The sequence below is a fragment of the Melospiza georgiana genome, chromosome 19, assembly GCF_028018845.1.
Source record: "Melospiza georgiana isolate bMelGeo1 chromosome 19, bMelGeo1.pri, whole genome shotgun sequence".
NCBI classification, from domain to species: Eukaryota; Metazoa; Chordata; class Aves; order Passeriformes; family Passerellidae; genus Melospiza; species Melospiza georgiana.
In genome coordinates, this window is record NC_080448.1 from 10,231,460 (window position 1) to 10,258,370 (window position 26,911).

The following is a 26,911-nucleotide window of genomic DNA, read 5'->3' on the forward strand; positions in this document are numbered from 1 at the left end:
GGCCGCCCCCGGGGGCCATCTTGGGTGTGGCGGAGCGGGTTCATGAGGGGGGCTGAGCCGTGAGCGGAGGGACAGGGCGGGCTGCGCGCCGTGGTGGTTTGGTTTAGATAAAAAACGTGGTTTAAAGTAGCGCAGGTTAGCTGGGGAAGGGGCGCTTTGTCACTGTCACAGTGGAGGGGTAGCGACCGGGGAGTGCTGAGGACAGGGAGCACCTCCAGTGTGAGGGCGAAGTCCAGGTCGCGGTCCTGCCCCGTCCCTGAGAGCCCGCAGGGCGGCACCGGGAGCCGTGAGGGGCTCGGGCGGCAGCGGGATCCGTGAGGGGCTCGGGCAGCACCGGGGGCCGTGAGGGGCTCAGCTTGGTGGGTGTTGTTCCGCCTGTGACAAGGTGACAGCCATCCATCCCCTCATGGCCGCGGCGGGCGGGCCCGGGCCCACCTGTGTGCTGGGCATTGACCTGGGCACGACGTCGGTGAAGGCAGCGCTGGTGACAGGGACAGAGCGAGGGCTGGCGCTGGCACAGAGCTGCTCCAGGGAGACGCAGGCACACAGCGATAGCCCCGGAGCTGCAGCGCAGGTAAGGGCTCAATTGTCCTGCAATTTCCCTCAGGGAGTGCTGAGGGACATTGCAGGACACCGGCCTTGCCTTGCAGTGCTTGGGTAGTTTGGTTCATTGGGCAGAGTGCAGTGGATTGTTTCCTGGATTGTTTTGGTGCCCAGATTGGCAGCATGCCTCTGGGTATCAAAAAGCAGAATTAAAACACCCTCTGCTCACCGTTCAAGTAAGTCAAGCAGAGCTGCTTGACTTAAGAAGGACCCAGGTTTTGAAAAATTGCCTAAAACACTATAAAACTATTCTCCCATGAGCCACCACCTTATCTTTGACACTCCCAGTAAGCAAACAGCAACCATTTGCCAACTGGAAGGGAATTTTATTTTACACTTCAGTGTGAGGTGGAATTATAACTGGAAACTCCCTGTGGAAATAACCAGGAAGAAGTGTTCCTGTTAAAGCTCTTTACATCCATTGTGCTGGTCAATCTAAAAAAAGGATTAATCAGAATCATAAAATACGTGCACTGTTTCTGATACCAAGGATACCAAACAGGCCAACCCTCCTCCTGCCTGTTTATGCTGCCTAAAGTACCTATGCACAAAGTTCACATTTATTTGTAGACTCTGTTGCAATAGTTTTGTAAACATCACACTGGTCCGTCACAAAGTAACCTGAACCCTTGAAAGTGTGAAAGCTTCTGGGGAACTGATGGGTCAGTTTGCTGGGTGGTTCTAGGAATAGAATATCCAGAAATTGAATATCAGCATCATCAAAATCATCAGTGAGTAAACAGGGAGGAGCTTTAGGAGAAGGCAGGGGAGACTGCACACCTGCCAGAACACATGGATTTGTCTCTTTGTTAGGAAAATGAAGAGCAATGGATAAGGTGAAACAATGAAAACTTGTAGTCAGTGGTCATGGATTTTTATAAGGTTAAGGTTGAGTGTGGTTATTTAGAAAATTAAAAATCAGTTGGCCTTCAGTTTAAGAGGCTCAACTTGGTAGTATTGATTTTTAGTTTTTGTGGGTTTGTGGGATTTTTTTTCAATTTTTCTTTTTTTTTTTTTTTTTTTGTTAGAGTTTAGTAACATAATAAATATTATATCTAATAAATGCTATTAAACTAAATGAGTTCTGTCCTTCCCTTCTGACTAAAGCAGCCTGGTTTAATAAGTACACTGAGTGAATCCTAATGGCTTCATGCTCAGGATAATGCTTTGTGATTGCAGGGAATGGAGCAGGATGTCCAGAAAATCATAAGAGCACTGAATGAATGCCTTGCTGCTCTGCCTCAGCAGCAGCTTCAGCAAGTCACCCACATTGGGATCTCTGGACAAATGCATGGGGTTGTGTTTTGGAAAAGTGATAAAGGTAACATTCATTCTTTAACATTCCTGCTCAGTGTATTACAATGCAGAAAATCAAATTGTTAACAGGGAAGTGATTCTGTGATTAAATTATTGCATCACATCTTCTCTAAAAGAGAATTAACAGAAGATCTCTTATGGAAATTTTTGGTTTTTTAACTGAAATTTCAGCTACTCACTATAGTTAAAGGATTTAGCCTAATGATATCCCTGCAGATTCAGCACAATTATTAATATAAAGGAGGAATAGCATATTTGTGCCTTGTTAATTGTTTCTCCATCACTTGCTATCTGCTGCCCTTTGAAAGAACTTCTGCATCCCATGAATAACTTGCAGGGGAATTTTATTCACCTCACAAACCCCTTACCTAGATGCTATCCAGCATCTCAATAACTCTGGTTTTTCCCAAAATCCCAAGGCTTTTTTTTTCCTAGCCAGTCACGCATTAATGTCATGTTGCATTCATTTTGTTGCTTATGCTTCTGTCAGTAGGAGCTGGAAAGAACTGTGGTCAGGATTGTGGATGCTCAGCTGCTTGCCAAGGCCTCAGAGACAAAGTCAGCTGCAGTGAGGTAGTCATGTGGGGCTTGGTTGTGCAAACACCCAGATAATCCTTGTGACAGGGACGAGATTTGAAGAATCCAGGCCTTGGACTGCCAGCCCTGTGAGACAGGGATGGATTTTCCTCTTGGCTAATGCCTTATAGACCTTCTGAAGTCTAAGGCTTCCAGAGAGTGGGTCCATTTCTTCTTTTCACTTAACCCTGTAATCTGCTCATTTGGATAATTATACAAGTCTTATTAACAGGAGTTATGCAGATGAAGTAAAGATGTATTGTAAACCACAGAGCAGATTTCCCAAAAGTGCTGGTCACTGCCTCTCAGAAGTTGTCAGAGTCTTAATTGCTTGAGGAGGCACTGTGCTATTCATTACTGGCTGTAATTTTACATTAAATGCTAAAAATTATCAGAAAGAAAGAAGTCCAAGGGCTGATGGACTGGAGGAGCTGTTGTTGCTTTCCAGATGTCCCAGGAGCTGCATAACAAAGCCTTGTGTATTCACAGGCACAGATTCTTATGTCATATTGGTAAATATTTTATGTCCTAAAGCCACATGCCACTTTAGTTTCATTTCTATCAAGTGAAAGAGGGTGTTTGCTCTCATTTGTTTTGAGTGGACTAAGTGAATCCAGACCTTTGGGACACAAATAAAAATTTTAATAGCGTCCTTTAGGGTTAGATTATGACTAATAATATTTCTTAGAATCCATTTAAAATGAGAAAAGCAAGCCAATTGGAAATTCAGTTCAAACAGATTTGATAGAACAGGGAATTGAGGAAACAAGAAAAAATGTTTTATTTTGCATGTTTCTCATGGCACCTCCCAGCCTCCAGGGCTGCTGTTTGCTGTGTGAGTTCCAAGCCCTGTATCCAACACAAGAATTACATTTTTAGCTATACTTGTGTGAGTCAGGAAGCTGAGTATTTTCTCTTGGCTCTCTGCTCTGTGGCCAAAACCCAGAGTTTGCCTCAGCTGCAGACTGAGTGACCTGCCCTGTCCCTGATGGCCTGGGAGGGGTCAGAGCTGGGCCCTGGAATGTGCAGGCAAACAGAGCTTGGGCCCAGCTCTCCTCTTCAATGGAAGAGTGGGGAAGTTTCCTCAAAGGTGTGGTGTTCTCTGCTCAGAAGGAATGTGCTGGGCTGGGAAACTGAATTAAACACTGAATTAAACCCTGTCCTACCTTTGTTGTGTAGTGCATGTGGATTTTACTCTTAAGCACTTTGACATACTCTCAGATGCAGGTTTCTTGTTGCTTGGGCTCCAGAGGTGATGCAGCTTTGTGCTGCCCATCCTGGGCAGTCCATTACTGAGGCAGAATTCTCCAGGTGGTGGTTTAAAGAAAAAAACCCAGCTGAGGTTTTTATGTGAGAGCTCACCTCCCATAGCAGGCTGTGGTTGGGTTTTTTTGAGGCTCACCTGGTATTTAAGTTGTATCTTTAATATCTCCCTTCAAGAGAAGGAAGGTTTTGGATATCATTCTCTGTGCTACAAAGGATAATTTGCATTCTGATGTTATCTAGGGCTGGAAACTAAGACTAATTTCATTACAGTCTCTTCTGGCTCTGTTTCTGATATATTCAACAAATTCTCAGGTGTGTCCAGGAATGAGGAATGCCAGGCAGGCTGTGCTGCAGGAGTCACTGGATTTCTTGGATTCTGTTGTGTTTTCAGGGTGCAGGTGGTCAGAGGGGGGCCCAGGCCCTGCCTTTGAGGCAGACAGGGTCAGCCACCTGGTCACCTGGCAGGATGGGCGCTGCAGCCCCACCTTCCTCTCCTCCCTTCCTCTGCCTCAGTCACACGTGAGCCTGGCTACAGGATTTGGATGTGCCACAATCTTCTGGTACTCAAAGAACAGGTACATTGCTGCTCCAAAGGCTGCTCTCATCTTGAGTTGATGTGACAATTAGTATTCTTGTAGCATGTTAGTGCTGCTACAGCTGAGGGCTGTGCTTCTCTGTAATCATAATCTTAATTAAGTAGTCAAAGAATATTTAAAATGGCAGTATTTAATATAAACTATGTGCAATTAAGCATGCAGGAGTCTCTGACCTTGTAAAAATACTACAGATCACTAATAAAAGGATGAGGTTTTTGCCATATAGGAACAGAAGCTTTAAAGTATCATAGAATAATTCTGGTCTGTACCATGGCTCAGAGCACTACTGCAGTTTGAACACTGTCATTTTGCCTTGTGCTGCTTTGTGGAAAGTACAGACATGCCTAAAACAGTAACAGAGTTGCTTGGTCTGGTTGCTGCCAGATGCCAAAACAGAGTCTCTAAATGAATTTCAGTTCCTTCCTTCCTCAGACACTGAGACAGATCCTCATGGGGTGACACAAATGCTCTGCTTTCTTGTGGCGTGCTTGCAGAGGATATAATTTTTCACTTATGATTTGGCATCACCAAGATTTGCTCTTCAGTTTCATTTTTCTCAAAGAGCCAGTCTCTTCCTTTGCAATGAGTTCAGGTTCAATAAATGGGGAAATTTTATTAGATCTTGGTTTTTTTCACTGTGTGTCCAGCAAATCTATGGAGCATGGTGTGATCTTTAGAGCTGCCTAAGTCATGAGCCCAGCTGCTTTGTTTTGCTTCACATTTGGTACATTTCCATTCATATCATTTGTGGATCTAGAGCAAGTGGGAATTTACCTATTTTTCAGTAATACTCTGGGATCAACAAAGTATTATGTATTTCACACAAACAATTACTACTTTCCTGTTAATTTTTTCCATGCTGTGCTTTTGAACCTTGACAACCCATTCCTTAAAGCTGCCCTCTCTCCATCTTCCATCTGCAGATAAGTATTGCTGCAGCTTGGATAACAAATTCCATTAAAAAAAAAAACCCAAACCAAACCAATAAAATTCAGGTTGATCACTGAGGTGGCTGTGTGATATTTTAATGGACCCACATGTCTGAAGTTCCCCCAACAATGAAAATTGTCTTCTCTCACTGCCTTAAAGCAAAACCCCCTCTTTTTTAATTTTTTTTTTCCAAACATCTTGTTTAAAAGTCCAGATTTTCTGAAGGCTTATGATGCAGCTGGCACCATCCAGGACTATGTGGTGGCCATGCTGTGTGACCTGAAGAAGCCACTGATGTCTGTCCAGAATGCTGCCAGCTGGGGATATTTTAACTGCAGGAGCAAGAGCTGGAACACTGACATGTAAGTGCTGAGCCATTCAGTGGGGTTTGTGCACTGCTTGTGTCAGCAGTGTGAGCCCCTCTTTGGGCCCTGACTGTTGATGTGCTGCAGATAATAAGGGATTGAAAGTTATTCCTAATTAATTGTGGCCTGTACTGAGGAGCTATTGAGAATTTGCTCTATTTAATCTGATAAAATCTGGTCCAAAATCTACACACAGCAGAGCTGAGAGATTTATCAGTGATTCCAAGCTGTTCTCTCCCTTTCTGTGGTGGGGTGGGAGGGACAAGTGCAGCCACAGTGTTACCTGTGCCATGGTAAACAGTTACCACTCTAGTTCTTTGAGCTGAGCTTCATAATTTCTAAGATTTACTTATGATAATACTTAAGAGCTATTGAGCTACAGGAAATCTTAGAAAGAATCAGTTTATTTATTTACTTATTTATTTTAATGATTTGCTCTTTCAGGGCTGAGTGCTAAGGCCTTATATATTGCAGGGCTTAGGTTAGGCCAGGACTCCAAGGTGAAAGATCTCCTCATCAAGGTATGAAAGAGTGACAGAAATTTGCATTTTGCTGACTGAACTGAACTGTTACTAATGTGGTGGTGTTGCTGTAGCACCTGCAGTTGATTATGCAAGGAGTTTGTTGGACTTAACTCTTCATGATTTTGTTGTGAACTACTAATTGCATGACAACTGAAGTTTTGACATTTAGCTGCATTTTTTGCTGATTTTGTGATTGTCCCTTCACCCTGGACCTGCTTGTCCATATGACATCAGAAGGTTAAACTGAACATGCAGTGTATAATCTGAGGTGCTCAGATTGCATAGAAAGGAAAACAATTTGTTCTTCCAGACTGGTTTACCCAGCCCAATGCTGCCCCAGTCCAAGACCAAGCTTTCTAAACTGGTGAAAGCATCCATAAATGCAGCAGCCACAAATGTGTGGCCAGGTTCATCTGTGACTTCAAAGAGTTTTTTGTAGTAATGCCACACATTCCCCAACTGCTTTATTCCAATAATGTTGTTCTGCTTCCAGACTGAAAAAATCTGGCTTTCCTGTGCACTTGCTTCCAGAGGTGGGAGACCCTGGCAGTGTTGCAGGCAGGACAACCTGTGCATGGCATGGAATACCCAAAGGAGCAAAAGTGGGAATTGCCCTGGGAGATTTCCAGTGCTCTGTTTATTCCTGTCTGACTGAGAGGACTGATGCAGGTATGGTCATTTTGGTATCTGATTTGTTTTTCTCATTGTTCTCCTTCAGGGTAGCGTAGTAAAACACTGATTGTTTTATTTTTTCCTCTTTTTTTTTTTTTTTGGGGTGTGTTTCAGTTCTTAATATCAGCACCTCTGCTCAGCTGACCATCTCAATGCCCCTGGGTTTCCAGCCTCCTGAGGCACCAGATCCTTCCTCAACTGTCACTTATTTTCCCTACTTCAATGGTGACTACCTGGCAGTGGCAGCATCACTCAATGGAGGCAATGTGCTTGCAACATTTGTGGGAATGGTGGCACAGTGGGCACAAGAGCTGGGTGAGTCATTTCAAGGAGAGTTGAAGCACAAAACTGGGGTTGATCATCAAGGTAAAAGGAAGCTGAAGCAAAGGGACAAGCCTGGAGCTGTTCCATCATGCCATAAAGGGAACAAGGATGGAATTCCTGGGTCATGCTTCCCAGATCTCTGGAATTTCCTGCTGAAGCTTTTGAACATGCTGGGACAGTCATGGTTGGACTCCACATTCATATTCCCTCTAGGCCTTCTTTTGTTTCAAGCACAGAGTTATTTTGTGCCAGTTGATTTTCAAAAGGCAAGGCTGGCAGATTTGAGGACAGCAGCCTGTAATTTTGTGTGACTGCAGTCCAAAGGAGTCCTCTTGGTGCATATTTTGCAGCACTAATGGATTTTAAGACTCAAACTCATGGAATATCTTTTAAGAGCTTTAAGCATGGCATTGACAGGTTTTTTTTAATAATCTCTTGAGTTTTGCACTACAGAAATCAGCTCTGAAATTGTTCTTTCAGTAAGTACTCGAGGTGAATGTTGCATTCACGTGGAATCCAGCCACTGAAGCTGAACCCTGCTGTCAGTCCCTTTAAAGAGATTGTTTTGTGGGACAGTACAGGCAATGAGGAGTAGCTGTTGTTGTCAGGACAGGCAGTTGCTGTAATCAGAAAAAAGTTTCTGCTATTGCACATTCTGGGTACAATTGGATGGGAGAATTATGGTTCATAAACTTGGACACACAATTACCTTTGAAAAAGATATCCAATATTGTGCTGAACACGTGCATCAGTGTCTGTTGTAACTGTCCACATGTAAGATACACCAGACCCTTTCAGATTGGTAACAAAATATTTCCCATCTGCAGGATTTCAGGTTCAGGAGTCTGCCATCTACCCAAGGATAATCCAAGCAGCCTTGGCCCAAAAGCACAGCAAGCTCTCAATCCACCCAACCATCTTTGGAGAGAGACACCTTCCTGGGCTGCTGGCATCAGTGAGCAGCATTGGTGCCTCTGAGCTGTCCCTGGGCCATGTCACCAGAGCCCTGTGCCGTGGCCTGGTGGAGAACCTGAGCTCCATGTTCCCTGTGCAGCACCTGCAGGAGCTGGGGGTCAGCAGGGTCCTGGGCAGTGGCACTGCCCTTGCCAGGAACGAGGTGCTGAGGCAGGAAGTGGAGAGGATTTTTCCATTCCCTGTGGTTTATGGGAAGGATGTGGATGCTGCTGTGGGGGCAGCTATGGTGATGTTCCATAGTAAATAAAGTCATTATTTGGAGTGGCCTGATGCAGCTTTCTGGTTTTTTCCTGACACTATAATGTTTGTTTGGGTTTTTTTTTTAACTTTATTCCACATGCACTCTCACTGCTTCTCCTGGGTCTGCATCTCCTGGGTCTGCACATTTTGTTGCTCTGTCATTCCCATTTGTGAAATGAGGAGTAATTATCACATTAAATTTATCTGAGTGACTGGGAAAGATCCATTAACTTTCTACATAAAAAGACACTTCTTGTGAGGCTCATTTTCCTGGTAGGAAATCTGTTGGAAAGGGCTGGGAGAGATGAGCTACTGCCTGTAACTTGGTCTGATGCTTTTGTGCACTCCCTTAAAATTTCCAAGTTTTATCCCCTATCTTATGCTCTTAGAAATTATTTCTTCTCCTAGTCTTTATTTTAATGTTAAAATATTTATACTTTCTGTCTACATGTACATTGCATTATTATAAATATATTTTTATCAGCAAGTCTGCTTTCATTTTTATTGAATAACAGGCAAGAGCTGATGATGCCGTTACATCAAAAGCTTTGCAGCATTTTGGATGCTCCTGAGGAGATGCCTATTGGTAATCTATATTTATGCATTAATAAAGAGCCTTGTTACTCTGAGTACCACAGATGTGAGGAGTTTAATTAGTTTGCTATTAAATAGGTAAATACATAATTCTTTTATATATTCAAGGCAAGACCAGAGAGCCACTTTTTACAAAACAAAAGGCTGATAATTTCATTGAATAATTTCATATTCTACTCAAAATCTCAGGAAGCTGGGGGGCTGCTCCCAGCCTAACAGCCTCTGGAAAAGCTGTTTCTCCAGACTAGTTTATGTCAAAAAGATCTTATGTAAATGATATATTTAGCAATATATGACACAGTGTTAGATCCATCCAGGGTTAGATAAGTTGGGGTTCTTTTTCCTCATAACATTAATATTTAGAGGCTGACTCTTACATACATATATATAAAATTTAAATAAAATATAGGAGAAACATGAAACAATGAAAAAACTTTAGGACTTACTGGTTCTTCCTCAACTTTGTTCTGAATTAGCTCCTTGTTAAAATATTTATCTTTAAATCAGCCACACGAGAAAGATTTTACAAAGTTTTTTAAAATGAATTGAAATTCAAGAATTGAAACTGTGACCCCACCAGAAACAGTTGCTGTCTGGTGATTTAGGTGCTTTTTTTCTTTTTTTTTTTTTTTCTTTTTTGCAAACTTGAGTGTATTTATGAAGAGGAAATCTGGAGAAGAATATCCATTACTAAATGCAATTAAAGGGGAGGGGAAAAAACAACAACTTACTGCAATTCTTGTAAAGAGCTTTGCTAAACCTCTGGGAATAGAAGCCACTGATGCTTCTGGTTCCAGAATTGTTCTTAATTATCTTATTGCTCTATTCTCTGTTTTTCCAGTGAACTTCCCTTGGTTCTAAAAATCATCACATTTTGCAGACAAATGAAGTGGAGAAGCAAACTCTGAGGGCTTTGCAGTCCAGGCACCTTGGAGGAGGAATATCTGGCACCAAATTCCTGTAGATCAGTGGGTGTTCACTGAGACTGGACCATTTCTCAGAAGAGAGGATTTTTGTCAATATTTGTAAGTTCTGCATGTATATTTGAGTAGCATGGTTGGTTATTTTTAAACTCTGTTATTTGTGATGTGGCAAGGCATTCTAGCCAAAATATTTCCTTGTTCATTGGATCAAACTTCTGTGTACATGGGTTTCAATGAGATCAAGTATGTTGTGTATTTTTAAACTAGATAATGCTTATTGGGGTTTTTTGATAATCCTTCCACAGATTTGTGAAGGTTCTTTCCCTTGCAAATTCCTACTCATGAGGAAATGCAGCTTTGTCTTCATTATCAAATATATTACCAGAGTTTAGAAAGGAAAGCATGTATAATGTAGGTTTGAGCAATTGCCAGGGAGACAGGATTGAGCCTATTCTGCACATTTATATTTATTTTGTGGAAAATAATTGATTGTGTGTTCTGTAGCCACTCATGTTTTTGGCTCAATCCACTTGAGTTTAAATAGACAAAAAATTAAAATTATACATTACTATATTCCCTGTATATTTTTTCTATATTTTATAGATCTGTTTTTATTCCTTTTTCACTGTAGTAATAGTTCTTCTATAATTTTAGTATCTTGTTCCAACTAGAAATATTTTTATTTCTTATTTATAGGACAATTCAGTAAATAAGATATTATGTTATTTTTTCAGAGTGGTTCTAAGGAGACCAAGGACTTGAAAGGTGAGCAATTTAAATTGCAGTCATTAGCATTTTATCTGTGCTAAGACAGATTGTTTCCAGTAACCCTAAATGTGCAAGTTTGCAAATTGATGTTTTATTTATATGTGTATTGTACAATATGATAGAAAATGCAAATGACAAAATTTTCTTCCCTGTCCTGCTTTCACAGAAAAATGTGACCCTTGATGTAAACATGAATTATTCCCACAGAACTGAAAATCCAGCTTCAATGCATGTTTGCACACAACCCTCGCAATGTTTCTCTTGTGAAGAGAAACAACCTTGAAGTGTGTTCATGTTGTTTTCACCCTGACTGTACAGAGAAAATTACTGACCACCCTAATGTGGTTTATAATTTGAGGCTTTTTAAAGATTTGGTGACATTCCTGTGCTCAAAGCTGTAGGATTTCCAAGCACTGTGGGGTTTCAGAGCATGTCTCAAGCCAGCTGTGCAGCAGCTCAGATATGATGTGTTCAAGTCTCCACTGCTGGAATTCCAGCCTATTTTCCATTCAGTGGCACGAGGACAATATTTGTCTGATTAAAACAGGTTGATAAGAAACCAAACAAAGAAAAGGCAACTTGTTTTACCTTCAGCAGTGTGTTATCTGTGAGGGTGGGGAGGCACAGGCTGCCCAGAGCAGCTGTGGCTGCCCCATCCCTGGGAGTATCCAAGGCCAGGCTGGACAGGGCTTGGAGCAACCTTGGATAGTGGAAGGTGTCCCTGGCCATGGCAGAGGGGTGGAATGAGATGAGCTTTAAGGTCTTTTCCCAGCCAAAGCATTCTCTGATTGTGTATTTATTGCTTGTGTCAGGTTCTGTGTGGTTGTGAATCAGACAAGATCAGCTGTGGTTGTTCTTATCAGTGGTGAGCTCTCCTCTGTGTTTCCGTGCCTCGTGGCTGGGGTGACAGTCACCTCTCAAGGATCTCCCACTCCAGTTTCCATCAGGCACTGCCACAACTCTGGCAAAGCCCTTAAGGATCATTTTCCTGGGTGCAGGAAGCCCTCTGTGCTCAGCACCCCAGAGATCAGGTTAAGGCACAAGCAGGGCTTTTTTCACATCCCTGATAGAATCATGAGAATGGTTTGTGGCACAAACCAGTCAGAAAGTAGAGAAGAAAAGCAGAGATTTTGGGGGTTTGAGGTTGTTCAGGGTTTAGCGACGACTGGAGGATGAGGCAGTGGTTTTAGGCTGAGGTAGCTGAGGCTCAGCTCTGCAGGGAAATGGGCAGGAAGCTCTGGGATGCTCTGGTTTGCTTTCTGCATTCTGGAATGGGTGAGGGCAATGGGAACTGAAACAAATGGAATAAAGACCCTACTAAACTCTTCTGGCTATGGGCACAGTGAGAACGTGTCCATCTGCCTCATTTCTGGGATGAGAGCAACCAATCCACTCCCTGCTGCTTGTGGAAAACATTCCTGGCCAAAAGGGGACTCGTGGCCCTGTACGTGCTGACCTGAGGTGTTTGTGTCCTTCCTCACAGCCTGCTGGCCCATCATGTCCTCCATCCTTGGGAAGATGAAGAAGTTTGGCAGTTTTGACATGGAGGAATCTGAAGTGACAGATGAACACACAGATGGGGAGGACTCTGTTCAGGAAGCCCCTGACAACACCCAGGGCCCACTGAGCTCCAGGGTGCACCCACCCAAAAGCAACATTTTTGCAAGACGGGGCCGCTTTGTGATGGGGGACAGCGACAAGGACATGGCTCCCATGGACTCCTTCTGCCAGATGGATCACCTGATGGCACCTTCTGTCATCAAATTCCACGTGAATTTGGAGAGGGGCAAACTTCACAAGTAAGTCTGCCTGGTGAGATTTGGTTGTGATGAGTAGTTTGACAGCTGCAGGCCATGGTTCTTAGCGCAGCATTTGTTCTCTCCACTTGAGCATGACCATTTTTTCAGTTTCACTGTTTTCTATGCCAAATTAAGGAATGTTGCAAATGAAAGTGACAATAACTGTTGTCTCTTGGCATCTCTAAAAATCTCAGTCTCCATGGATATTATGCCCAAAATTGGCAGTAGGCCTCAGTTCACTTGCTTGAGGCTGCTCCGTGAATGGACCTGGTTCAGAGTGAGAACAAGGGATTGCCTGGCTCCAGGCTTGCAGTTACACTGCCAAGCTTCAATGCCTCTTTGATCACTTGTTCTCAGCTTTTCAGCAACAGAATTGCAATTTTATCAGGAGAGTTGCTTGCAGACTTTGTTCTTTTAGTCTTTGCAGAGGTACCTATTCTGATCTGCAGCATTTACTACTTCACCTGAGCAAATGAAGAGCAGTGTTCTGGTAGTTGATAAAAAGCATGCTAAATATCTGACTTTAGGTAACTGACATTTCCCCTTGTTAGGCTCCTGTCTACAGATTCCATCACAGGCTGCTCAGAAAAAGCTTTCAGATTTTATGACCGCAGAAGGATCTTTGATGCTGTAGCCCAAGGCAACACAAAGGACCTCAGTGACCTGCTACTCTACCTTAACAGAACCTTCAAGCATCTCACAGATGAGGAGTTCAAAGGTACCTTTTAGTGTCACATACCTTGAGTTGCCTTCTTCTTCTCCCAGTAGTGCTCCTGAGATGAAAATAAAAAAGATAATTATGTTCCATGTCTGCAGGAGGTCCTTTAATAGCCCTATTGATTGGGCAACCCATTGATTGGAAGGTTACAGGAGCTGAAATTTTCTGTGAAACACTAAATGAGGTTTCTTGTCTTTTGAAAAGAACCTCATTAATTCCTGCTTGCCTGGGTATAGGTGGTGGGTTTGTAATCACTTCTTTACACCTGCAATTTTTTGTTTTACAGAGCCTGAAACTGGCAAAACCTGTTTACTGAAAGCCATGCTGAATCTACATGATGGGAAAAATGATACCATTCCCTTGCTGCTGGATATTGCAAGGAAAACTGGAACTCTGAAGGAGTTTGTTAATGCAGAATATACTGACAACTACTACAAGGGTAAGGGAAGCAGCTGCTGCAGTGAATGCTTAGGTGCTCAGACTGAAATGGGGTCAGGCAGGGCTCTCAAAGTCTTGTCCACGAGGCCTTGTGCACACCAAAGTTCTGGTGTGTGATTGACAATCTGTGTATTTGTGCTGGGGCTGTGCCCTGTTAGGTGCAATATTCTGCCATTTTTTATATAGAGTGATTTAATGACTTGCATTTGCTGTTTGTGTGGTTTTTTTCCTGTTCAGTTGTAGAGCTTTCTAGCCTGCTGAGCTCTCAGTTCCAGCATCTTACATGGAGCTGAGGGAATTGCAGTGCTGAAAGCTCTCAGTCTGTACTAAATGCTGAGGATTTCTGTCTGATGGGTGTCTCTGCAGGCCAGACTGCTCTTCACATTGCCATCGAGAGGAGGAACATGTACCTGGTGAAGCTCCTGGTCCAGAATGGAGCAGATGTTCATGCCAGAGCCTGTGGGGAGTTCTTCAGGAAAATCAAAGGGAAATCTGGCTTTTATTTTGGTAGGAGTGAGCACAGTATGGTCTTTATTGATGGAGTTGTCCTAGCAGCATCCCAAGTGCAAGCTGTTAAATAATCCTGTTTATGTGGGGCTGGAGGCTCAGAAGTACCAGATGGGCTGTTCCACCTTTAGGCCAAACATTTCCTCCCAAAGACTGAGCTTATAAAGAAACACAGTTGGTAGCTGATGGTGTTCAGTGTGAGCCTGGTGTCAGCTTTCCTTTGTTCTCTGAGCACTGTATCCTTTGTAACCTGCTCCTGTCCTGGCAGGGTTTTTTTAAGCAGCTGTGTTTCTGTGATGTAGTTAAACTAAAGAAAACCTATTTTAACAGCTATCACAAGAATTGGTGCTGTTCCAGACAGAAGAATTAATCTTTTCTCATGGTGAAAGATGAAAACAATGTGATGTTTCTGTTTATGTACCTCTGGTACTGGGCTTTCTGACCACTCCTTCCCATTGCTTGCCATAGGAGAGCTGCCTTTGTCCCTGGCTGCCTGCACCAACCAGCTCTGCATTGTGAAATTCCTCCTGGAGAATCCCTACCAGGCAGCCAACATTGCTGCTGAGGACTCCATGGGCAACATGGTCCTGCACACCCTAGTGGAGATTGCAGATAACACCAAGGATAACACCAAGTTTGTGACCAAGATGTACAATAACATATTGATCCTTGGTGCCAAAATTAATCCCATCCTCAAGCTGGAAGAACTCACCAACAAGAAAGGGCTGACTCCTCTAACTCTGGCAGCCAAAACAGGGAAGATAGGGGTAGGTGAACAGAGGTGTTTGACTGTCCCATTGCTGTGTCACACTATAGAGAGAACATGTAAAACATTCATGCAGAATGGATTTTAGGACTTTATTATTGAGGTCTTTTAGTTAAGAGGAACTGGTGCTGCAGTTTAACTGCACAGTCCTCAAAGGCTACAAAGAGTGAGTGTGTCTGTGCCCAGCTGGTTTATTCACACTCCACTGGTATGCAAGGCAGCCACTTTCCACAAGAAAGTGGATCTCTGATATCATCTGAACCACTGGAGCTCTTTTATTTCACGCTGGCTGATGTAACTCATCTTCTGGCAGTCCCCATTCAAAGTGGCTGCTCAGAGATGTGTAACATCTCTGCTTTTCTCTTGCAGTTTTGAAACAGATAATTCCAAGTTGTAAGAGGTGTTTGTATTTCCCATCTCCCATCACACAGTGAGAAAATTACTGTGTTTATTTTAGACTGTGATCTCTGCAGTGCTCCAGTGGTTTGGCTTCAGCTCAGTTGAACTAGGGAGAAATGACCCTTCCTGTGTTGTGGAGAGACTGAGGAGTGACAAGTCCATGAGCACTGAAACCTTGGTTGTATTGTTCTTTTGCAATTAGATTTTCGCTTACATCCTCAGACGGGAGATCAAAGACCCCGAGTGCAGACACTTGTCCAGGAAGTTCACTGAATGGGCCTATGGACCTGTCCACTCCTCTCTTTATGACCTGTCCTGTATAGACACCTGTGAGAAAAATTCAGTGCTGGAGATCCTTGCCTACAGCAGTGAGACACCAGTGAGTACTGCACCTCCTTTCCTGGGGAGAGCTTCATGTTCCACACAGAGCATCTTCTCCCTCATTTCCATAAAACAGCAACCTCCATCCTGAGCTTAAGGGAACTAGAGGGATCATTTGCTGAAGATTTATAGAATATGGGTTTTTTCAAAGTCCAGTATATTCTGGTCCTAACAAAATTCTTGTTTTGCTCCTGCACAGAACCGTCACGAGATGCTGCTGGTGGAGCCCCTTAACAGGCTGCTGCAGGACAAGTGGGACCGCTTTGTCAAGCACTTGTTTTACTTCAACTTCTTTGTCTACACCATGCACATCACCATCCTCACTGCAGCTGCTTACTACAGACCTGTACAGAAGAATGAAAAGGTACATTATCCTGTCCTGTGTCAGGGGAACCACCCACTGCACGATATCCCAATTTGAATGCATGCCCTTAGCATCCAAATTTTCCCCTTCCCTAAAAGCAGGAGAGAGATTTGACCCTCCTTGCTTCCCACTCTTGCCCCCTTGCTGCAGCACATTGAGAAACTTAACCACCCCCTGTTCCCCCAAAATGGAGTTGCTTCCAGCAACTGCAAGGCCAGCAGCTCAGCAGAACTATATCTACTTTTCTGTCTTCTACAGCCTCCCTTCACCTTTGGTTACAGCACTGGGGAATATTTTCGAGTAACTGGAGAGATCCTGAGTGTACTGGGAGGCCTCTATTTTTTTTTCAGAGGGGTAAGATATTTGAAAATTTTCCTTTTGCTGTTTGGGTAGGTGTAGGAGAGAATCAAACAAGCTTTTCCTATTAGTGAGCATTGGCTGCTTAGATAATCCATGTTTTAGTCAAGAGGTACAAATCATTTTCCTTGATCTGATGTTATTGGAAGGGTCCTCCATAGATCTTACACCAGTGCTGGTTTTGAGCTTGTGAGGTGTTTTATGGGTACCAGCTCCCTGATACAGGGGTCAGTGCTTAGTTAATTAATTCACAGGGGATATTAATATTTCCTTGATGCAAACCTGGTCTTTATTCTCTTTTCAGATCCAATATTTTGTGCAGAGGCGCCCATCACTGAGGACACTGATAGTTGATGGCTACAGTGAGGTTCTTTTGTAAGCTCCAATATCTTTGATTGCATTTCATTGTGTGGCATCTGTAACTGAGGCTGAAGCCACCTGTGATAGGAGCTTTGCTATAATTCCCTGGGTCTTTAGAGTTGCCAGTGGATATCCTTGAACAGATGGGTCTGGATCAGTGACCTCCTGTGGAGGTAAAGCAAATTAAGTGTCTGAATGTTCAGTGTGTCATGCAGGAGTTAGGAATAGATTTCCAAGTGGGATTTACACATTGTTTATGCAGAAAGCCTCTCCAAGGCCCTTTCTCTTCCCAGCTGGACAATCCCTTGTTCTGTTCTCTCCCCCATGGGGCTGCTCTGCTCCCAGCACCTGTGGCCAGCTCAGCCCTCTGCACTCACACCACTCTTGTCTTCCAGCTTTGTCCACTCCCTGCTCCTGCTGAGCTCTGTGGTGCTCTACTTCTGTGGCCAGGAGCTCTACGTGGCTTCCATGGTGTTCTCCCTGGCCCTGGGCTGGGCCAACATGCTCTACTACACGCGGGGCTTCCAGCAGATGGGGATTTACTCGGTCATGATCGCCAAGGTCAGTGCAGGGAGCGCCTGAGGGGGCAGCAGAGCCTCACCACAGGAGCTTCTGCAGCAGCCCCATTTCCAGGCCATGCCTGCCTCTCATATGACTCTGCTACCCTTTGTTATTATTTTCTGAGTGAAGTGATAAAATGTAAGTGATGTTAAACCCCCCCCACCTGCTCTTCACCCATATGTTTTATAGCAGTCTTGATAGGATGATGATGATTATTATTATTTTTATTACCTGCCATGCTTCAAAATAACTATAATTGGGTGGGCATGGATGCAAGGAGACTGAGAAAAGCCTCAGCAGTCTCTCCAGTCTGCTCTGGTGGGAGATGGCCCAGCTTTCTACCAGCTGGAAATTTCTCCAGGTATAAATAAAATGTTGCCAGAGCAATTAGCCAAGAGGCAGTAGCTGGCTAATAAACCTCTCTGTGATGTAGCCAGCCAGCCCAAGAGGGGAAGAGAAGTGGAACTGCCTTTATGTGGCTTGTGCTCACAAAGAAGAAACTGTTCCCATGTGTATGTGTTGCATTTGTGTGTAAATTGTTGCATGGATAAGAGAAAAATGTTTTCTGTATTAAAGTTTATTATCTCAGCTGGATAATAATGCTTAATGCATGAACAGCTAGTTCAGAGCAAATGCATTCTTGAGCCAAAGCAATATTTTCTACCAGTTTTTGTTGCAGTTTACATTCAAGTTTTAAAATCTTTTCATCTGTTTCCATGCTACAGATGATCCTTAGGGATTTATGTCGCTTCATGTTTGTCTATCTTGTATTCCTCTTGGGATTTTCTACAGGTAATATTCTACTAGCAGTTACTTTTTTTTAGCTAAAAGAATCTCAGAAAATTTTATTTTTTAAGTTGCTTAGATATTTTTGGTCACAACAAAAAACTAACAAATTAACCTAATTAATAGGAAAAATCTCTTTAAAATAACAATTATTTGTTGTAATTTCATACAGCTTTTCAAAGTTGCAAAGCTGAATAGAAAACCAGCCATCCTTTCTTATGTGGAGAAAACTGAGGCAGAACCTGCTAAGAGGGTGTCAGCTCTGGGGAATATTTTATAGGGCAATTTCCCTGGGGTCAATGTGCCGTGCAGGGAACGTGTGTTACCTCTCTGCTCCTTTTCACTGCTTGCAATGAAGTTATGATCTCAAACTGTGTTTCCATTGTGTGAATTCTCTTTTTGCCACAGCTGTGGTGACTTTGATTGAAGATGACAACGAGGGGCAGGAAACAAATATCTCTGACTATGCCAAGTGCTGCCACTTGAAACGGGGCCGCACCTCCTACAACAGCCTCTACTACACCTGCCTGGAGCTCTTCAAATTCACCATTGGCATGGGGGACCTGGAGTTCACAGAGAATTACAGGTTCAAGTCTGTGTTTGTCATCCTGCTGGTGCTCTATGTCATCCTCACCTACATCCTCCTGCTCAACATGCTCATTGCACTGATGGGGGAAACTGTCAACAAAATTGCACAGGAGAGCAAGAGCATCTGGAAACTCCAGGTGTGTTGGTTCTGTCAGGCTGCTGTCCAAAAAAAAAGGTGTGGGGAATCAGAAGAGATTTCAGAAAGAATCCTTAGGAGATTACATCTAAATAGCAGGTCATTGCTTCTTCCTGATTCACCTGAACAGCTCCTAGAAAAAGTGTATTAGCTGCTTTTCCATGTATATTTAATGTTTTGACTAAGCAGATATCGCCAGTGTTCCATAGATTTTCAGAATGTAAGAAAAGAAGTATTTTTGTAATTGGATTAAATTATTGGGCTTTGTATGATGGAAAATCCTGGTCAGACTATGAAGGAAGAGATTATGCAAGGGGAAAACCAATCTTTACCAGAATCAGTTTTTGTTGGAGGTAAGAAAGGAACTTCACAGTTTTATTCTCAGGGCAGTAATTCAGCATTTTCAGTGACATATTAACAAAGGGTGATGCTGCAGAGTTACAGTGTCTGCTCTAAGATGTTGACAATGATAAAAACTTTCTTTTTAAAACAAAGAAAGAATTCAGGATTTGTTTGACTTTGACCAGCAGTCCCTCAGTGCTCTGCTTTCCTTTACCTGGCAGAGAGCCATCACAATCCTGGACATTGAGAACAGCTACTTGAACTGTCTGAGGCACTCGTTCCGCTCTGGGAAGCAAGTCCTGGTGGGGATCACCCCTGATGGCCAAGATGATTACAGATGGTGCTTCAGGTAACCTCTTTGTTTGTGTATCAAGCCAACAAGCTTTTGTAGACAAACAGCTTCAAGTATCTGGTGGTAGGAAGCAGAACTTTCCCCCTGGAGCACTCTGAAGAATAGTACACTAATAGTGTCTGCAATGGTCAGTTTAATCTGGGTTTTGGGTCAGATCTCAGGCTTGAGAGGTGACATTTTGTGGTATAAACTGATCCTGGAGCTGTCTGGTGATCCTTAGAATAGATCCTGGGTTTGTTGTTGTCTCCCCAGGGTTGATGAAGTGAACTGGTCCACGTGGAACACCAATCTGGGCATCATCAACGAAGACCCTGGGTACTCCGGGGACCTCAGACGAAATCTCAGTTTCTCCATTAAGCCTGGCAGAGGTGAGGCTTTCAGGGACCCAAATCCTGCACTCTGGTGAAAGCAGCAGCATGGAGGGCAGTCAGTGCTTTGCACTTACTGATAATGCAGTGGCTGAGCTGATGGCATTTTCAGCCAGCACAAAAAGCAAAGGATGAAATGGGCTCACTTCTCACAGTTAGACTCTCTGGAGTAAAAGAGACTCAAAGCCCCAGCCCCAGAGTTTGGGAGCTCAGCATCCAGCACCAAAGCATTTCACTGTGCAGACAGCACTTACCACCTGAAATATGGAAAACTTGTGGAACAGGATGGGGAAGAAAACCACAAAGTCATTTCTTCCTGTTTCTTTCTTCTTCTTTTAGCAGCTTCCTGTTCAAACCACTTGAATATTTTATTCTGTTTCTGTGGAGGGAAAGAAATTAACCATTCCTTTGCTTTTTAGTTTCAGGGAAGCACTGGAAAACATTGGTTCCACTTCTAAAAGATGGAGAGAAGAGGAGAGAAGAGCCTCACAAGCCACCAGAAGAAGTCAAATTAAAACCTGTTTTGGAACCTTATTTTGAGGCAGAAGATTCTGAGGAGTTGAAAGAGTCAATTCCAAAGTCAGCCTAATTCTGATTGCTTGTGCTGGTCCTCACAAAAGGGACAATAGAGCACTTCATTTACAGGACAGGGACTTCTGGAAAAAGGTCAGAGACTTAGGGAATTACCATGTGCAAGGATTTATTTATTACACTAAGTGTGCTAAATAAACTATTTGTTGTTTAATCTCATGTCTTCATGGTTATTTTTTAATACAACCTTCTGTCTGTTTTTAGAATCTCTTGTATTAAAAAAATCTTTTTTGTGAGCATGCACAGGCCCTGATTTTGTGGCTTTGCTGCCTCAAAAACCAACCAACCAAATTATTATGACAGTGGAAAAGCACTCATAAAAGAGCAGTAAAAGTCACCAAGATGTTCCTGTGGGGAAACTTTCTTGGAAAGCAGATAAATAAATGGGGACATGGAAAGAATACAAAATCATTTTCTCATAACACAAGAACAAATACACTCTGAAATTTTAAAGGTTGAATAGTCAAAATCAATGAAATAAATGTTTCTTTTACATTGCCTGAGTAAACTCCAGAAATTCACAGTTATTTTACTGAAGCTAAAAGCTTAACAAGATCCCAAATTTGACATTTATTTAGATAACAGATGAACTTTGCACAAAGTAAGAGATTGTGGTTATAGACAATATATGTTTCAAAGGTCAGATGTATAACAATGTACAACAATAATAATCTTGAAATTAGAAAGTTTTTGTTCTTGATTTTGACAGCAACAGGGAAAAATCTGGTGCTGAAAATCCATCTGGCTGGATCTATAAAGAGAATAAGGAAAAATATCAGAGGGAAAATAGGCAGATGTTCTGAAAATACAGATGGGAGCCTTGGAAAGAGAGGAAAGAATAAGAGGAACTTTGGCATCTTCTTGAAAAGTGAGTGGGCATAGAGGAGCTAAGGACAAGAAAATTTGTTTTATTGACAGCTGGCCCCATATTTCAGTGCTGGGCCACAGTGCAGCTGTGCTGGGCAAGAAAAGTAAATGGTTTTACCTTCTTTCCTTATATCCCTAAAGCACTTGGAGTAAACAGCCTTTAACAGAGAGCACACACAACTCCCTGAGTCAGCCAGGTGTTTAACCAGGGCCTGCAGCTGCTCCTGGGCTTTCACTGAAGTGCAGATCATTTTCATCAGTAAATCTTGTAATTTTGCTGCATTTACTAAAATCCTGGGACATCCCCTGCTTTGAAAGAGAAGCAGTCAGTGTGTTTGTGCACAGGCTGCCCTGTGAGATGAAATTTTGGGTTATGTGACATCATTTCTTTTACTGGAGTCAGGATTTCTCACCGTGGTCCTTTCTCATGGGGCACTACAGAATATATTTCAAGGAAATCTCTAAACATCCAGCTGCTTTATTTGAAATAGTAGCACCATCTAGAGGACTAATAATTCTTGTTTCTCTGGTTAACATCACTCAGGACAAATGTAATTTTATTTTCACAGAGTCGTAGATATAAACAGAGAAAACTGACAAAGGATTTGAAAGAATTACTTGAAGGAAGTCAGAATTTGAACTGGAAATAATCAGAATTCAGTGTCTCTGGTGGACAAGGAAGCCACAGAAGATGTTTAAAGTAGGTGTATTCATTTTCATACCTCTAAACCCTTGGTAGCAGTCTCTAGGTACCACTCAAGGCTTCATTATGCTCCACTCTGAGCATGGCAAGAGACAATCCACATGTAAAACAAGCACAGCTGAGTAGGCCAGACAAGCTGAGACAGTGACATAATTTATTATTTAAACTACTAAGAATAAACATAGAAAGGAGCTGACCAGAAAAACACGGTTGGTTGTCTCCATGCTTTGTATGCCACAGCAAATTTATGCTTAGAGGGACACCAGGATTATGATATAGCTGGAATGCATTAATGAAATTTCTATTTTCCCTGGGAGGAATCCATTTTTCATAATTATCAGCCTGGGTAGAGACCTAATTCACTGCTTAAAATCCACCCTGATTTCCATCAAGAGCCAGTCCAGAAGGGTTGGTCACTGCCCTGGGTGAGCTGAACACATCCTATACCTCTGCCTTCCTGTCCTTCCTGCTCCAAAAGATCACCAAGACTGCAAAGGACTTCTTACAGCCAGAAAGGCTGAAATTCAGGCTGAAAACATACATCAGAATGATGCTGTGGTTAAGAATGTAAATGCCCTATATTTGTGGGATAGGGTGGTGCTGGTGGGGTTTTGGTTGCATTTCTAAAATCCCTTAATCTTCTCTTGGAAGCAAACAAAGTTATCCCACTTTTCTAGAGGGAGTTATTACCAAACTCTCAGAATTTCCAGCTAAATCATCAGTTCCTGCAATGGGCACAGATTTATATTTATTTCCCACACATGGGGAGGTTCAGCTTGGCAGTGACTCCAGTTCAGGAAGAGTTTGTCCTTTAGGACCAGCACCTTTCTGTTCCTACTGCTGACACCTCCCCTGAGGAGGAGCATGGCCCTGCAATAAATGATCTTTATTTGGGCTGTTTTGTGGAGGTTCTGCTCACCTTTAGCTTGAAGTTTGTGCAATTATTTCACACTGAACAGGGTTAGAAGCAGCACATGGCTCCTGTGCTGTTTTTGAGGCTTGCAGGGAGTAAAAATCTGTCTTCTCACAGTTATTAATTACATTAATTTGTGTCTACACTTAATAGGAGATGATCAGGTTGGACAACTGTATATAAACATATATATATATAACCCCCAGCTCCCAATAACCACAGTGGAACTGGAGCAAAAGAAATGGAGGCTGTTGATGTGTTCCCCTCCCATCAGAGGGTGGCAGCTGTAATTAACAATGACTGCAAATGTGTGGGGATGGAGATTGCAGGAAGGGGTGAGCTGGGCTCAGCTTCCCTGGGGGGTGAGAAGGGATCCATGAACATGTGGAAAAACAAAACACAATCTCAGTATTGTCAGCATTCCCATCCCTGAGATGCAAATGGTCGAGTCGGCCATGAAAACTGAGCTGCTTTTCAAACTCCAGTAATTATTTTGTTTTCTCCTGATTTATTGAGAAAAACACACACCCTGCCTGGAAACCTTGGAGCCACACATTCTGTTGCTCATGTGGCCTCTGCCACATTCACTGGAGTGTGAATATCCTAATTAAACACCAATGTTAATCCCTTCTGAGGCAGCTTTTAGTGGGGTCTGTGGCAGACCCCTCTCCCTCTGATGCCACTGTCCTGCTGTGCTGCTCTGCTCAAATTCATGGCACACAATCAGACTTATTTTTGTAAATAAACTCGTCACATGTCAGCTCATTCTGTCACTCTTGTGTGGCCTGGATATCAGACTCACTCGAGGATCTTTGCTGGAGGCCTCAATACTCAAATACTCAATACTCAAATACTCAACATTCAAATACTCAAACACTCAAATACTCAATACCTAAATACTCAACACTCAAAACCCCACAAGGTGTGTGCTCAGCAGGTGCTGCTGTGCTACAAAACACAGGGTATCTGCCAAGCCCAGTTTTAAGGGATAAAGCCAGTGCTCTCAGCTTCTGAGGCTTCAAGTGTTCAGAATCACACCAACAGGAATTTTATTCCTATTGTTTCTGTTCAAAACACTGTGGTAAATCTTCCAAATTCAAAAAAAATTGCATTAAAAATCCCAGGCAAGCTGGGGATCAGGCTTTTGATTTTGATCAGGCTGATTTGAGAACCCTCTTCCAGTTAAAAATGCTTCTTACAAGTCTCCCTGTCTGCTCCACTGGGCACAGGCATGGATTTACCAGGCCTGGGGAGGAAGAGGATTCCATTGATGCTGCCAGAGTCAGCACAGACACCCTGGCTCTCCTTGATGTGGTTCTGGGGCTCTGAAGTGCTTCCCATCAGCCCCACCATGCAGACTGGGATTCCTTCTCACCATGGAATAGCTTCCACAGAGGAAATCTGGATCCAGTTTCTCCCACAGCAGATGTTAATCTTCTAAACACGTGGTGGGGAGCATTTATTTCTCTGGGAAGGAGAAATCATCCAGCTGAGCTCACTGGACTGCTCTCCTCCTGCTGTGCTGGTGATGCTGTGGCTCCATCTCCATCTGAAACATTCCCTGTTCCTGTGGGCAGGGCAGGAGACGCCAACACTCACAGCATCATCAAAGTTTTTCATGCTCCATCATCACCCAGAGCTGTGTTCCTCACTCATTGCTGTAATCAGCCTCTAAAATCAACATTTTACTCACCTGGATGTTGGGATGGAAGGTGGAATTGCTGTGTCAGGCAGCAGGAGCAGCTCCCTGTTCCAGGAACTGGAGGAAGTGTCTGAGGCACTGGGCCAGAAAGAGCAGTTTCCAGCCATGCCACCAGTCCAGCTCACTTCTCTCCAAGCTGACAGAGGAGGTTTAACCCAGACAGTTCCTCTTTTTCCAGAGGAGAATGCAGATAATGACCCACCCAGGAAAAAGGGAGCTCCTGTCAGAGGGGAAAGCCTGGAGGGCTTTAGGGGCAAAGAGGAACACACAAGGAGCACCACATCCCTCATCACAGGAGTTTAGGGCTGGAAAAAGGTGATGTTTTCTCTAGAGGATGATTGCAGGGACAGATAGAAACAGCTGGTTTTGAAATATGCACAGAATAACTGAAAACTGAGAGAGGAGATAATTTGCATAATGAAAGAGGTTTTAATTAGAATAATGGGTTGAAACCGAGGCAGGGAAAATGTATTCTGGAAAGATGCTGGGGTACATATGATACATGTCTGCCCAAAGAATTCCCTTTGGAATCACTGGAAGTTTCAAACCAGATTTATTCAGTGCCCTCCTGACTGCAGCAACGAGGGACCTGCAGAATTTGGAGCTCTTGTTTTGGGGACCCAAAGCATCTGAGGGTTTATTTCAACTGGAAGATGTTCACCTTCAATTCTTCATTTATTTATTCTTCAGAAAGAACTTGACAAAAAGTGGAAGGGGCCTGCAGGGACTTCAGTTTGCCACAGCTCCTGAGCTGCAGCTGATACAAAGTTTAGCTCTCAGTTTAAGGCCTGGTAGTGAGGGAATTTTTGTTCCCCTTCTGTGTTTTACAGGTCTAAACAGATCTTTGGAGAGGGAATGGAAATGAACCATTCCCCAGATTTAGATGGATGAGACAGATAAAAATATCCCCATTCTAAGAAGGGAGGTTTGATGTTTTAAAAAAAAATCAAATGACTGAACCATTAGTTCAACCTGAATTTCTTAGAACATGAAAAAGTTCCTCCCCAGTTTTGGTGCTCACCCTCCAAAAACTACTTGAGTCAAGCAGTGGCAGCACAAACCTGAGCCAAAAAAAATGCAGCATTTAGGTGGGGCCCTGCTTTCCTCACTGAGCATTCCTTGAGGCATTTTCATGTTGCCTCATTCCCCAGCGCTGCTCAGCGTTACCAGAAACTCTGCACCACAACTGAGGAGTCCCAAACTCAGGCTGAAACAGCTGCAGAACAGCCTGACCTAGTTGGGAGGGTGAGACTCAGCAGCCAAGGGAGGTCTGTGCCCTGGGAGACCTCTCTGAGCTGGGATGTGTCACACAGGAGGCCTGGCTCCCTCAGCCAAGAGCCAACTGTAGGAAAATTGCCCCTCTCCTGCCCCTAAAACTGATTTTATTTTATCCTCCAAAGGTTTTATGGCCTGGTGAGCCTCCCCCCTGTGCCCAGCCTGTGACCCACAGCACCAGCAGCAGGACATGCTCACAGGACAGGGACAAGAGGAGCAGCCACCACCCTGCACATCTGGACCTGCACATCTGCCCAGTGAGGGCTGAAAAGGACTCTGTAGGTTTGGGCTGTTGGGTTTTGCCTCAGGAGTGGCAGGGGACACTGAGAACAGCACAAATGCAGGAAAACACACTGGGAAAAAAATAACAAATCCATTCTTGCCGTTGCTTATCATGATCTCGTGCTTAGGTAGCCCTGACACTTTGCCAGGAGAAGGGAGAACTGTGGCCTGAAGTCAAATATTGATGCCACTAACATCAAGTGGGGTTTTACTGCACTTATTTCAACAATCATTACTGAGCCCATGCCTGCAGAGGGAATTGGCCACAGATGTGGGAATCAGCTGCAGGTGGGAGTGAGCACTCTGTCAGGTGGGAGAGGGTATAATAAGGGGGAAGGGAGGGTATAATAAGGGAGGCAGTTTGGGGGGTTTTTGGCTGGAGGGAGTGGGTGGAGGTTGAGATATAGGCTCTTTGATCTTGCTGCAGGGCACTGCTGAAATGCAGAATAAAAATCTTCCTTTTCCCTGCTGCAGAAAGGAAGAAAACAGCAGGGACAGACTGAGGAGTGCCATGAGTGGAGCTCTCCCTGTGCTGAGCAGGACTCTCAGGGCAGCAGCTGCACTTGGGTTCAGGATGTATAGTGTGGAAGAAAAATAGAAAATAATTAGGATAACTTTTTTTTTTTTGTTTCCCAAGCAGAAAGAGAGAAAGAGTAAACACAGTGCCACAGTTGCAGGGAATA

The 26,911-nt window shown here is 43.5% G+C and overlaps 2 protein-coding genes across 3 annotated transcripts; both read left to right on the forward strand.

Moving 5' to 3' along the window:
• The first annotated feature begins 32 nt into the window (after window positions 1-32).
• SHPK (sedoheptulokinase) lies at window positions 33-8,456 on the forward strand. Its single transcript, XM_058037382.1, has 7 exons — window positions 33-574; window positions 1,783-1,924; window positions 4,154-4,337; window positions 5,498-5,650; window positions 6,671-6,846; window positions 6,964-7,164; window positions 8,001-8,456. The coding sequence occupies exons 1-7, from the start codon at window positions 407-409 to the stop codon at window positions 8,393-8,395; spliced, it is 1,419 nt and encodes a 472-aa protein (XP_057893365.1). The 5' UTR covers window positions 33-406; the 3' UTR covers window positions 8,396-8,456.
• Window positions 8,457-8,550: 94 nt separating this feature from the next.
• Window positions 8,551-20,640, forward strand: TRPV1 (transient receptor potential cation channel subfamily V member 1). Of its 2 annotated transcripts, XM_058037379.1 has the most exons (18): window positions 8,551-8,974; window positions 9,824-10,007; window positions 10,640-10,670; window positions 12,157-12,472; window positions 13,024-13,190; window positions 13,477-13,629; window positions 13,995-14,135; window positions 14,604-14,902; window positions 15,503-15,679; window positions 15,881-16,045; window positions 16,304-16,399; window positions 16,707-16,777; window positions 17,158-17,323; window positions 18,049-18,115; window positions 18,518-18,834; window positions 19,397-19,524; window positions 19,780-19,895; window positions 20,315-20,640. In XM_058037379.1, exons 4-18 carry the CDS (start codon window positions 12,171-12,173, stop codon window positions 20,482-20,484), a joined length of 2,535 nt encoding a protein of 844 aa, XP_057893362.1. In that variant the 5' UTR covers window positions 8,551-8,974; window positions 9,824-10,007; window positions 10,640-10,670; window positions 12,157-12,170; the 3' UTR covers window positions 20,485-20,640. The 2 variants fall into 2 exon arrangements, with proteins under 2 accessions (XP_057893362.1, XP_057893363.1); XM_058037380.1 differs by lacking the exons at window positions 19,780-19,895; window positions 20,315-20,640 and having other exon boundaries at window positions 8,551-10,007; window positions 18,518-18,695; window positions 19,397-19,517.
• The last annotated feature ends 6,271 nt before the right edge of the window (window positions 20,641-26,911 follow it).